We start from the raw sequence: 14,189 nt of genomic DNA, 5'->3' as shown, positions 1-14,189 counted from the left end.
TCAAAATGTAGGCATTGTTGTCCTCTTTCACCCAGTGTGTCCCTAACTGCTTTAGGACATAAGGTTTTCTCTCAAATCCCCCAGAGTGCAGAGAACACACACTGTCATTCACTTCACACACTCTGAAGGTAAGATTGCACATAATGGTATTTTTCAAAGTTTTAAGAAATTGCCTTAAAGTTCATAGTTTCTCAACATAAGATGAGTTTAGTTTAAACTCTAGCATCAAAGGATTTTTGTCAATAATAACACAAATCAATATATAACAGTTATAATGCAAAAATACTAAACATAAATTCCACATACTGTAGCTTCAGGCTGCAGTTTTCTTTTGGCAAACTGTTAAACTAAACTACTCAAATTTCTATTCATTTTGATGTGTCTGGTTGTTTGTCATATACATTTATTTTAAAAAACAGCATTCATGTGTTGATAATGTACAATTTAAAAAGTAATAAAAAAACATTCACTGAACTTTTCCCAAATCCAATCTGTTAGACCCCTTTTTGGAGGAAACTCTCCTCCGCGTATTGGAGCTGTGTTTTGTGGTCTTGGACTCGATGTTAACACTTGTTGGCCACGCCACACGCAGCACACACATCAAAGCGAGGTGGTCTGGAGGCGGGGCTTCATGCAGCGCCGTGTGGTTTATACGGTCGCTGAGGCAGCGTGGCACCGAGAGCCAGGCAGTAAAAATATCAATTACACCCACAGACGTACAAAAGGAGAAGGAAGGAAAAAAAAGAGAAAAGGGAACAACCAGAGATATACTATATGCAGCTATAATTAAAAGCCTAGCATTCCTTGAAGGAAGAAATGCATATCGCCCACCGCCTTTCATGCCAGAGTTTGAAACTAAAACCATCTTAAGTTGACAAATGACAGAATTGTAGACGTTTTGGTCAAACCTTGAAAATAACTATGTGCAATGTCATGCAATGCTGTGAGAGGTCATTCTGAGAATATGTGTTTACTCTCATTACTGCCTCATCAAACGTTAGCTCAATGTCTGTTAAAATTGACTAAAAAATTAACTAATGTTTGTGTTGGCTAATATCCACTGGCTGTGGCAACTGGATTAGCGCTTGTAGAGGAATGTCCAGTGATTACTTTCTGAAAGTTTCATTAAAATCCATCCAGCAGTTCATAAGATTAAAATAGATTAAAATAGATTTAAATAAAAAAAAGACAGATGGGTGACTCCAACAGCTAAACTTCAGCATCTGTTGTGATCAACTCTCAGCTACCACCACACCAAGTTTTAGCACACCTGTAAAATTGGTTATAGTCATTTTTTGCTTTTTCTAATGTCAGTTGGCTATGGCAGCCATCCTAAATTGAGTTGGCACCTGATGGACCTCCAGTGACAACTTTCTGCAAGTGTCATTAAAAATTGTCCAGTGGTTTCTGAGATACTTTGCTAACAGACAGGCACACAAACTGGCGTAAACATGATCACTGGCTTTCACAGCCTCAGCACCATCAGTCTACACACCGTCAGTTTAAGACTTTTGCACAGTACTGTGAGTGAAACATAAGGCCATTCCTGAAGCAGACACTAAAACACACTGTGCTCAATAAAAAGAAAAGCCAAAGTGCAGCAGAGTTCTTTGCAGACAGGAGTGGAGAAGAGAAACGGTGAAGGTTAGGAGTGTTAGTCACCTGAGACGCCTCTTTAGGTTTACAGTCAGACAGGAGCAACTTAGAGGAAATTTTAGAAACAGGAGCTCTGTAGTGACCAGCAGTGGAGGAGGAGGAGGAGGAAACGGGAGCAGAGGAAGCCTTGGGAGGATAGCGGGAGACCAGCTTTGGTGAGGGCATGTTCTCATACAGCTCTGCATTCTCATACTGAACCTTGGCTGTCTGCTGGCGCCCTCTGGTGCTGGGAGAGGAGTACTGCGCCTCTGGTTCCTGGGGTTAGACCAGTTTAAGTGTGCAAACAGCCCAAAGGAAAGGAGAGGAAATTAAAATAAAAAAATAAGAAAGGGAATTATAAAAAAGGATAAGAAAGGAGAGGAAAATGACCAGGAAATAAAATGAAATAGAAAAGAGAGATAAGGAAAAGCAAAGGAGGAAAAGAAAATTGAGGGAGTTGAAAAGGACAACGAAAGAAAATTGAGAGAAAAAACATGAAAGAATAGAAAAAAGAAAGCAAAAGAGAAGAACAAAAAATGTAGAAAAACAGAAAAGGAAAGGAAAAATAGAAAAGAAAACAGATTGAAAACAAAAAGACGACAAAAGTAAAAAGATGCAAAGGAAATAAAAAAGGAGTAAAAAATTATAAGGAAGACAGATGCATTTGTAGTTAGTCAAGGCAGTGTTACAGATTATTAGTGTTGTTAATGTAAGACATTAAAAAGCCACCGCTCTCTGATCTGAACCTCCGTGTGACGAAGAACCTTCAGTTTGTCCCGCGTGTTCTTACCGTTCCATTAATGGGCACATCGTCATAGTGCAGAGCCATACCAGAGGGACAGGCGTAGCCGTTGACTGGGTTCTCCCGGTACGGACTGGGAGAGATGGCACGCTTGCTGGTGAAGCTGAAGAAACAACAAAAACCAGTGTGAACACAAGGCAGATAACAGCTGTAACCACTCGGCAGGTGCGCCAGGTGTTGGACGGAGAGAAACAAAGCAGAGAAAATGTTTGCCCCCACCAAAACGACTGCTTGGCCAACTGGATGACGTTGGCCGTGGTCTCCACATCAATGTAGTCGTAGTGCAGGGTGGCTGGGTCTGTAGTGGAGCCAGTCTCAGCCAGTAAAACCCCCAACCAGCGACCCAGCTCCTCGGAGGAGGCGGCCTGGATGTGAACAGGAGCACACAACATTACTGTCAGCGTTCTTCAACAATAATCCCAAAGAACAAAGGAAGCTGAGGTCCGATTGGTTAGTACGTTATCATTATCCTCTCACCGGCCGGACAGTTTGATTCAAACAGCTGAAACCAACAGCTCACCTCCAGCACAGCCACTTCCTGGCCGTTGCGAAGCAGGCGGAAGGCAAACGGGTGTTTGTGGTCGAGGCCGGGATTGACCTCGCAGCCTCGGAGGGGCAGCGAGGCGACGTGGCTCTTCAGGTCGTCCCGGTCCTTGTGTAGGAGCAGCTGGTTATCTTTCAGGCGGCACCACCGCTCCCGCCAGCGGTTATTGGAGAGCACGTTCAGGTAGCCTGTCGGTCAGAGCAGAGACAGTCAGAATCCTACTTCAGAGAAGAAGCAACAGGGTCAAATAATCACAGGAAATTATTTTTTGTGAGTAGGGGTGTAACAATATGCACAGCTCATGAGAACGAGACAAGATTTCAACAATATTTTAAAGAAAATGTTAAAAATGAATATGATGGAAACAACCCTGTTCCTAAGCACTCATGAAGATTTTGCCACAAACTCACTGCTTCAATTTCCCATGAGTATCTACAGATCTTAGAACGGTTCTTCAACTACACATGATCTTCTAACTAAAGCTGCGTGACCTTTGAACTCAGGGGTTCAAGCAAATTTTCACAAAGAGCCAAAATAAAATAAAAAAAACATTTTTTAATGTTTTTTTATTGCCAGTTTTCTTTAAAACTGATTTCTAATGGGAACATTTTATCACAACCATGGCCGCCTAATTGAGTAACAAAATAGGGAAGCAAACCTGTGTGTTGTGTCTTCATAAGAGCAGACAGTGGTTTTATTCATAATGTGTGCTTAGTTGGTGTAATGGATAATATAGACTTTTATGCAGGAGATACAGTATGTCAAATGCCATGGTTTATTTATATATGAAACCAGAATGCTGAGCTCTAAGGCACCCGTCTTACCACAGGTGGGCACGTCTTCCTCCGCAGATGAAGTCTGCTCATCTGTTGATGGCTTCTTCTTCCCCAGCCCGATGATCTTGGTGATCTTTTTGCTGGCTCCCTTCCCCACAGTCCCAGTTTTCTGCTCCGACTTTGAGTTTTTCTTTGCTTTTCCTGAGAAACACACAAAAGGACACACGTTGCAACTCATGCATTCCAGTGACGGGGAGGGTGAAGGGATTCGTAAAACACGATAACGCCTTGGTTGACTTAATGAGCTCCGCTGGCATTATCTAAACAGGGGGAAATACGGAGGAGACATTTTATATCCTCAGTTATGTGGATTTAGTTCTGTCTGCAGACAACTGCAGCACTGTAACAGAAAGAAGGAAGAGAAAGAGCAACTCTGGATGCTTCTATAAACAAAGCCATGAGTTTATAATCAGTTGCTCAGAGTTTAATCAGACCATTGTGGGTTCTTCTTAAACCCAAGCACCCCCAACAGCCTAAATGCAATCATTTCATTTGGCCTACTTCCTATAAAGACAGAGAAGAAGACGAGTGACGAGACGCAATCTGAGGGAGGGAGTACACGTCTGAGTACAAGGAAAAGAAAAACAATCTCTGACCTATTTGCTGAGCAGATCCTGTGGTTTGTGCTTAGTTCCAGTCTTAGAGAAGACATTCGTGTGTGTATGTGTCTCAGAATTATGAAAAACAAAACAAAAAAAACTTTTCCCGTTTAAGACAAGGAGAAAAAGCTGACAGTAAAGAAGAAGAAGCACGGATGTGAAAATATATGTGATAATAAAGCATTCCTATTTGTTTATGTCACACCAACTGTCTGAACTGACCCTAGACCAGCACAAAATGATTGCGTGTAAGAATGTGGCCTGTTCTCAGGCTTCAGATTGTACCATCAGAGAAATGTGTTAGTTTCAGCATTTTCTGTCACTGACGGCCTTTTGTTTCAACATCACGCTTTCTGACATTCAAACTCCTTCACTGACTGGCTTCTGCTCTAATTGGGGAACGCTCTTACCACACATAGTTTCAGGCCTGAGGTGAAAAACAGACACAGATGTGAAACAGTTGAAAGATTTTTTATATATATAAAAAGGAAGAATAATTGGAAGCAGTGACGCCGTTTCTGTCGCCATTTTTGACTCGCTACTCCTTTCACAGCTTTGAAAGCAAATAAAAAAATAAAAGAACCCACAGAAAAGATACTTCACACAGTGCAATTGGAAACAGGGTGCTTTGACTTTTGGTAAAAATGCACTGAATGACAGACAATATTCACAAAAACTGAAAAATTTCACCACTGACAACGATGGGACTTTGGTAAAAACAAATGGTAAAACCCAGTTTTCTTTGGAGCTCTACAGATTAGACAGACTTTATAGTAGAAACATCATTCAACGTTTAAACGGGTCACAGAAAATTGAACAGTAGATGACTGAACTGGCAATTTGATGACTGGAACAGTTTTTACATAATCAACAGTTTAAGCTTGACAATTTTTGGAGATTTTAACCACATATTAGACAACTTAGGAGTTTGAGCTGTTTGTACTTTAAATGTTTGCAAACTCTTCTCTCCCACAGTATTAAACACGTCTTATACAGTTTGCATTTTTGTAAATAACTAAGTCAGTTTTACAGCTATTGAACTAAAATCTGATGTGGTAGTAGCTGAGAGTCATTCACAACACATACTCTGAGCGTGACATCTTGTGATATCACCTGAGATCGCAATGCTAGAAAAAGTCTGTCTTTGGTTAAAACTAGCAGTGATTCTCCGGGGAGATGACTGCTGATGCACCTCTGCCCTCCCTGTAGTTTCACACAGATGTAAACACGTCTTACACAATCAAATCCATCAATCACCGCTCCACACTTCACATCAGCCGCTGTTAGAAAATCACTTTCAGACCAAAAGCTGTGCAAACCAACCAATCAGAACTGAGGAAAAAAAAGGGAGTTAAATTTTAGCTGACAAGTCAAATAACTGAGCTGACAAGAGAAATGAGATTTGTCTCCCAGAGGATTCTGGCCCACGGAGCGAATGCACGGTAAATAATCATGGCTTGTTTTGACAGTATCTCTTTGTTTTGGCATGTGCTTTCAGCAGAGGGAGCCCGTTGCTGCCGGGAACAGAAACCTGTCCGCTCAGTTTTCAGGCTTTATGTGTTGTTGCTCAAAGGTGACCTCTCCAGTGCTTGGAGAGAGTCCTCCCTGAATCATGAGGCAGATTACACGAGACAGGCGGATGTTATTTTGTCATTTCAGAATCCAATTTAAAAAGGTGAACAGCTGTTGATGTTTCAGAGACACACTCATTATCACTAGACTGATTTTAATGAAATGCTCAGAAAGTAATCAGTGGATGTACATCTACGACTAAAACCAATTAAAGATGGTGCCCACAGCCAAGTGACCATAGAATACACTAAATGGCCATAACTCACTAATATTACAGATACAGAGCTAAGATTTGACATGGTAGTAGCTTGGCATTATCACTAACACATACTCTGAGGGCAGCAAATTGTGCAACAATCTAGTTACAGTTAACACTGTTTATTAACAAAATATCTCAGGAACCACTGGACTATTTTAATGAAACTTTCCGAAAGTAATCATTAGATACAGACACATTCACAACCCAAATCAAGATGGCTGCCACAGCTAATCTACATTTGCCAACACGACAACATACAAGTCATACAAATTTATGAAAACTGAGCTAAAGTTTGATGTGGTAGTAGCTGAGATTCATCCTCAGCAGATACTCTGATCGTGAACACAAAGTGTGAAATCTCGCTATATCACATGAGATCATGCATAATGTCATTTACAACGTTTGACCAAACTGGTTACCACTCATCATGAAAGGTGACGGGTAATATGCATTCCTTCAAGTAATGCTAGGCCTTTAATTCTGATATGATTCACCCACTACTAACTGAACAGCTGCAGTTCAAAATGCAGGTACTGCCTCAGTGCTGATCTTCACCTTAACACAGGAACATTTGCAGGAGTTTAAATTAATACATTGAGCATCCTTAAGTTCTATGTAAAAGCTATTTGCAAATAATATCTTACCTGTTGTAGATAACTGAGGTCATTCAGAGTTTAATTCTGACAGGACTTAAGAGCGAACAACAAACACAATAAGACCAAAGTGGAGCGCTGCCATCTTAAAACAGCTTCAGTTTCTAAACCTTTATGGCGGTTCCTGCTAACAATATTACCTAAACCTTTACACTCTCATAAACTTCTGATTACACACTTATTTAACTAGAATTGTTGGGTGATTTACAAACAATTTATTGCAGCATTAAACTTCCTGCTAGAATGTTTTTATTTCTGCCTGAATAACGGTGCAATGTGAAACTGATGCTTGTGTATAAGTTTAAAAGAGGTCTGCGTGAATTGTTATGAAATCTTAAAGACTGAAGTTTTTAAGACAGCAGCAGTCCACTTTGGAAGTGGGCCCACTTGGACCATATTGGTAAACTAATAATGATTAGTCAGAGTGGACCCACTTCCAGGGGAGAATATTGGCATCTTGAAACAACTTCAGTCTGCAAAATTTCAACAGTTTCATCTTTTACAGCTGTCAATTTGTCATTACATGGTTATTTTTGCAGAAATATAATTTTCACTACAAATGTTGCCTCTCACTGCTGCTGTTATTTGAATGTGCAAAAAAAAAAAAAAAAATTCTATATAAACAACAGCGTATTGTGAAGTTGGTGGCAGCATAGAGGTTTATAAAAAAGTCTTTGCATGAACCATTAAGAAGAGGAGTGAGACTGGAGTTGTTTAAAGTTGGCAGCATCCACTTTGGTCTTGTTCCCATCCACACTAGCCATTAGCTCATCATTCCCGTAGGAAATAAATTTTAATTTCTCCAAACTGAAGTTGTTCAAGAAGCAATCTACAACAAGCAAGATTAATTATTCATAACTTCTAAACTGAAGCCAACTTCAAAGTGACCAATTATCCATTCAAGGATCTCACACTACAACTGTAGTAATTCTTTGTTTGGAGTTTTCAGCTGTACTCTTTAGTCTCGGTTACCATGGATCTGATGATGTGAGCTCAGACCACTGAGGCCCCAAACACACTACTCCAGATAGTTTTTTCTGCTGCGTTTGCACCTCCTGTCCATATGCAAACTGAGGTTATGGGGGGAAAAAAAATCTGATTTTTAGAAACCCATCCAAAAAGATTCCCCAGAAACCTAAACAGTAAAAAAGCCATTATTTGCTGTTTTTTCAGCATCTATCTCACTTCATCCTGATCCTGTTGATATTAAACTCTGATCATGTGGTGAAATAGTTTAGAACTGAGAAGCACATGTAAACAGTTTCAAAAGGAAAACAGAAGTTTTGGGAGAATCTAAGAATGTTCTTTGTTGGTTTTTTGATGTGTCATGCATGTGGAAAATGCTGTCTGATAGCTTTATGTTGTAAAGTGTTGATGGCAAAGAAATCTGTTTATTTTGAAAATAAACAGCATTTTTAGTGTAGACAGGGTCTTAAAAAAACACATTATGTTCGGACTGATATTTGACACTTTAAAGCTGAGTGTTATGATCTTCCATCATGTCCTGCTGTGAATTAAAAAGTTCCACATTACTCTCACCTTGATCTTTGCTGTCGCTGTGGCCATTCTCGTGGGTCGCTTCTCCATCTGAGCTTGGTCTGTCACATGATGTCCTCTGATAGCAGCAGGATGTAAAGTAAAAGAAGAGAAGGGACACATGAGGACATCATATACAAACTCAATTCTGAAAGAGTTGGCATGTTGTGGAAAATGTAAATACAAACAAATGCAATGACTTACAAACTTCAAAGTCATATTTTATTCAGAGTGGAACACAGTAAAGATGTTTAGAATATGTTTAACCTAAGAAATTGTAGCAGTTTTAGGAAAAAATTAATTCAGAATTTTATGCAGCAACACATCTCAAAAGAGTTTGGACAGGAGCAACACAAGGCTGTAATAGTGAGTGGTACAAATAAATAATTGCCAGGGCATTTTACGATTAATTACATTATTTTGCAACAATTTAGTAAGAGGACTGGGTATAAAAAGAACTTTTTAGAGAAACTAAATATCTCAGAAGAAACGATGAGCAGAGCTTCAACAGTCTGCAAAAAAACTGCACCTAAAAGTAGTGGAAAAATTCCTCAACGGAAAATTGGGAAGGCTGAGTATTTCTCACCTACAGTTCATAATATCAAAATATTTCATGCATCTGGAGAAATCTTTAAGCTCAAAGGACAAAGGATCAATAAAAAATTGCCTGTGATCTTCGGGCCCTCAGGGGCCACTGCAGTAAAAACAGGTGTGATTCTGTTCTGGACATCACTGCATGGACTCAGGAACACTTCCACAGATCACTGTCTGTAAACACAGCTCACCCTGACATCCACTGATGCTGCTTAAAGCTCTATCAGGCAGAGAAGAAGCCAGATGTGAACACCATCCAGAAACTCTGCTGTCTTCTCTGGACCAAAGCTCAGTTAAGATGGACTGAGGGGAAGAGGAGAACTGTTCTGGGGTCAGATGAATCCAAATTTGAAATTCATTTTAAAAACCATGGACACCACATCCTCTAAAGAGGAAAAGGACTGTTATCAGCGCACAGCTCAAAAGCCTGCCTCCCTGATGGTATTAGGGTGCATTGGTGCCTCTGGCATAAGCAGCTTACACATTTGAAAAGGCATCATTTATGCACAAACGTATACACAGCTTTTAGAACAACATCTGCTCCCGTCCAAATTGTGTCTTTTTCAAGAAAGGCCTTGCATATTTCAGAAGGACTATGCTAAACCACAGACTGCATCCTTTACAACAGCATGACTTTATAGTAGAAGACCCCAGAAGCTGAACTGACCTGCCTGCAGTCTAAACCTCTCACCAACTGAAAACATTTGACGCATCATGTAGCAAAAAAATTCAGCAAAGACAACCTCCATCAGACAAGAATGGGACAACATCCCTCCAAATCCTCCAGCACCTGCTCTCCTCAGATCTACATGTTTACAGACAGATTTATTTTGCAAATAAATGCCAATTATGGCATTTTGATTTTATTTGCATTTTACACAATGTCCCAACTTTTTTGGAATTAGGATTATATTAAAATAATAAATGAAAAATATTAGAATATATAGTCAAGTGTGTATTGTCTCTACCTTTTCCAGTTCAGTTTTGTACACAGGTGATCCAGATCCTGCCCCATCCAGGTCTGCACTCCCGTTAACACACACCTCCCTCATCACCTGGAAAACAAGAGGAAAGGTTATTTATCGTTGCTGCTGTTTACTTCCAACAAAAAGAAAAGTCCACACGACGCTAGTGCCAGGTCTGAAAAGGGCCTTAGATCCTTGGTGGTGACAGGGATAGATGAACGGTGAGAAAACTGGGACATGAACAAGTCAGTCAGTGCACTCTTTAACACAAAAAACTTTCCCACATCATCTTCACAAGCACTCTGATCCATCTCCGGCTGCACAGGCATCCTCAGCTCATTGGTTTTGGCTTGCACGGCGCATAGTTGGGTTTGGTGGGGGGAAATGACAGGCTGTGGCTCCATGGGTCTGGCTCAAAAGACTCTGAGGCTGGGGGGGAGGTGGGAACAGAGACTATCCTGTACTGTATAGCTGTAAGAGTTTGGCTGGAGTAATATCTGGGTCTGATGTGCACTACAAAGCAAATTGAACCTAAATATAAGTCTTTTTGGTGGTTAAACATGACTTTTAATAAAAAAGAACAAACTGATGATTGACATGTTGTTGCTGTGTTTTATAAGCAGCTAATACTTGTATATTACTTTATTTTTCATCTTCTTTTTCTGAAAAAAGTACTCCTGGTCCAGCATTTATGTGTCCTGTCCTCTGAGCTTTCAGCCGGATAAGACAGATGGCTGCCTGTTCCCAAGTCTGGTTCTGATGGATTCGGGTTCTTCCTGTTAGAAAGGAGTTCTGGTCTCAGCTCACCAGTGCATGCTCAGCTCAGAGGACTAAAACAGACTCAATGTGATCTATTGATTTTCACAAGGTTTCACAGACTGGCATTTATAAAACCTGATATACTTAAAGGGTGGTATCTAAGTGGGTTACTGCAGCAGGAAACAAAACAGAGACAAGTTGTACAAGATGAAACTGTACTATACAATCCATGTGCTGGAAAAGCCCTAAGTGGAGAAAAAACTAATTTTGGCAAACGTTTTGCATTCCAGATGACAATTTGCCATGTACTGCCTACAGCTACATGCATTTAGCATGGTTTTAGTACTCACGGTTGATTGTGTAGATATTATTCTTCAGCAAAAGTCAAGGCAAGACCATCGCACCACACTAGAATTTGAGTTCTGAGGTTTGAGTCCAGACTGCGGGTCACCAAGACGCTGTCCCACACGCCAAACCTCCAAGCGCCACCATCGCCAAAACCTCGGCTAGCCTCACGACCTCACTTTTTAGGACAGAGGCAGTCAGGGACATGAGGCGGCCAAGTCCAGATTGGAGTCTAATTCAGGCAGAGGGGTGACCCACATCTTAAAAATCAATTTATCGTTGGACACAGGACTAATAGGCACGTTACCCAGGTGATGAGAGGACGCACTACAAACATGAGCCTCAAGGAGAGCAATAGACTGGAGAATGGGCAGCCAAATATCCTCACTCTGTCCTGGATGAACATTGATGGTATGCTTGACACTTTGTTCACTGGTGTTCTTACGGATGGTGTCTACACCTGGCTGGTACCTGTTGCTGGCTCACAGGCTCCCATCCCTCGCCATGCTTCACTGTGTCTTTATTTGAATAGAATAAACCTCAGAAACTTATGATTGCTGAGTTGGGGAGTGTTGTCAGTAAGAAATCTAGCTTCAACCAAGATGGGGTTTGTTGATGCTAGACTGCTAGCAAATAAAACTTTTATTATAAATGACTTCTTTACCACGTGTTTTGTAACTTATGTTTGTGACAGAAACCTAGCAGAGTGTTGGTAAATCAAGACTGTACTTGCTTTAACACAGGACTCCTGGATGCGGTGGAAGAGTAGCAGCTGCTTTAAGGGTTGTTTTTTTAACAAGTAGTACAGGCTTTTGTTAAGCATGACAACTATTTTGAAGATTTTAGTGAGAAATTACTTGCTTGCAATAGGAACCACTCAATGTGATAAACTAACAGCAAAGGATGTTTTGCCACCTCAGTTAAACATACAGGTTGCGTGTTTCACTGACGTGAGCTGAATGGGCCTCATAGAAGAAAGTTGATTGGTGCTGAGATGTCAGGCAACAGATGCATTGATGCCCTTCAACATTTCATTAGAAATGTTCTAGTTTGACTTTTGTTTGTGTCGTTTTAAAGCACACATCTGCAAAAAGTTCAATTTGAAAGTATTATGATGCCTCAGAGGGGTGTTTGAATGCAAACTTGAGATATGGCGCAATAAGGCCCTACACTCATTTGTATTTGTTTTTTTTACAAACTTCTTTGCAAAATAAAAATAAATGAAAAAAAAAAAAAAAACATTGGCCATTTTGCAGCAGATAAAAAAAATCTCCAAAAACAACAAAACAAAATGAAACAGAAAGAGGTCGACACGTTTCTAAAAAGCAGAAGCGGGAAGGTTCTTCGAGGATGAAGTCAGGACACGATGTGGACATGTGTGTTCCATAAACACATCGTCAGCAGACAGAGTCTGGGAGAGTCATTACTGTAACTAGCAGTCTTTGGAACGCCTCAGGTACTCTCCAAACTTCACCCTCCTTTGTTCTCTCCGGATCATCGTCCTCCGCTCCTCTCCCATTGCCTTTTCTCTTTACTGTCTTTTTTCTCTCCTCATTTTTCCCTCCTTTCACCCCCCATCTCTGTCTGATGAACACTATTTCACTTGGGCGGAGGAAAACAAGCTCTATTTCCATTATCTAAATCATTAAAATGAAATTCAAGAATGACCGTTATTAAAGTTTTCTGCCTCTTGGCAGAAGAGGAGCTCCAGGGAGGTGGACGAAAAACAAAAGATGTGGAGGAAAAAAGAAGGCTGAAAAAAGTAAAGGACAATGGGATTCGGTATTTCACAGAATAAATCTAGTATCTGACAAGGGTGCAACTGTTGGAGACTAAATAACAACTAGTTTGCAACTTAAAATTGTGAGAAAATAGGCAAATGTTCAGCCGCAGTCTTGAGACCTGAGTATTTTTCTGTCATAGTGCAGGTGATAAAATACAGCATTAACGCTTTAGAATTACAGAAACTAAATTGAGAAGAATCTGAGACGTGCTTGAGAAGCTCACAACAACTTTGCAAATATTCTGAGAAAGAATTTGTTTCACAAGTGTTTTAAACGTGTTCAAAATTCAAGCTGAGAGCCTCTCCAACTCACACAAGGAAATTGAGAACCTTTAAACATGCTGAGACATTTTGGAGACTCCTTCCTGAACACCGTTTATTAGATAGTCTCCAACGGTCGCAGCCCAGTAAGATACTGACTTAAGACACCAACGCTACACCACCCTGCATCAGCTGGTTTGTAGAAGAGGGTGTGTGTCAGCTGGATGTGATGAAGGCCGATTGCAGCAACATGATGAACTACACGCGCATCGATGGAGCAACCAGAAACAGCAGAGTGATTGCATGAGTGAGGAAGAGGCTGCCACGGTCTTATCAGGTCAACATGCTTCTTCAATCTGAGCAGCTGACTGAATATACGCCAAGAGCCAAGAAACAATTCGTGCAGGCGTTACCATAGTTTGGATTCTACAGAGGTTTGTATATTTTCATGGGTCTGTCTGCAAGGGCCTGCAGATATTCTGGCTCCAATTGGATTACCTGCACACACCGATCAACAAACAATGACTAATTACTGAGTGGAACGAGTAATGTAATCAGGACGAAAAGCACAAACTGGTTAAATCTGGCTGCCATGAACCCAGAGTTAGATCATCAAGCATCAAGCATCAAGCAAACATTGCCAACAATACGACTAGTATTCCAATCAATCAAATAAAGTATTTTTCATTTAATGCATTAAGATAAAAGAACAAAATAAAAATCTGCAGGAAAGTCTAAAGTGCAGAAATAATTACAAGAATACCAACAGCCAAACTTGTTAAAGTAGAGCTTAAAATAGAGTTCAAAGCAAGATCAAACAATGGATTCCAGAAGATTCTCAGGAGAGCAGAGGTGAGGGGGGCTGTGGGGGGCTGAGGGAGCTGCTTTGATAACAAAAGACCAACTGAGGCTTTCTTCAGGCTGAAACTGAAACACTGGAGACACACAAGAGCTCTAACAACTGGTAGATGCAGGAGTCAAAGAGCAGAAAGTACTGGGGCTTTGTAAAGTATCTCCTGGGAGGGGGATGGGGGGGGGGGTTGTAC

General features: G+C 40.7%; 1 protein-coding gene across 4 annotated transcripts in view; it reads right to left on the bottom strand.

Moving 5' to 3' along the window:
- The window catches only part of afap1 (actin filament associated protein 1), a 63,223-nt gene that overhangs the window by 5,511 nt on the left and 43,523 nt on the right, over positions 1-14,189 (bottom strand). For 2 of the 4 annotated variants that reach the window (XM_017430341.3, XM_025009130.2), the window contains exons 7-13: positions 9,999-10,085; positions 8,440-8,515; positions 3,806-3,958; positions 2,958-3,169; positions 2,657-2,802; positions 2,426-2,540; positions 1,663-1,911 (exon numbers count right to left, since the gene is read on the bottom strand). In XM_017430341.3, coding sequence (XP_017285830.1) covers positions 1,663-1,911; positions 2,426-2,540; positions 2,657-2,802; positions 2,958-3,169; positions 3,806-3,958; positions 8,440-8,515; positions 9,999-10,085 — 1,038 coding nt within the window. The remainder of the gene's footprint in view (positions 1-1,662; positions 1,912-2,425; positions 2,541-2,656; positions 2,803-2,957; positions 3,170-3,805; positions 3,959-8,439; positions 8,516-9,998; positions 10,086-14,189) is intronic. The other 2 variants (XM_037976530.1, XM_037976531.1) reach the window with 2 other exon arrangements.

The sequence above is a fragment of the Kryptolebias marmoratus genome, linkage group LG7, assembly GCF_001649575.2.
Source record: "Kryptolebias marmoratus isolate JLee-2015 linkage group LG7, ASM164957v2, whole genome shotgun sequence".
Taxonomy (NCBI): Eukaryota; Metazoa; Chordata; class Actinopteri; order Cyprinodontiformes; family Rivulidae; genus Kryptolebias; species Kryptolebias marmoratus.
This window is presented reverse-complemented; position numbering and strand designations above follow the sequence as displayed.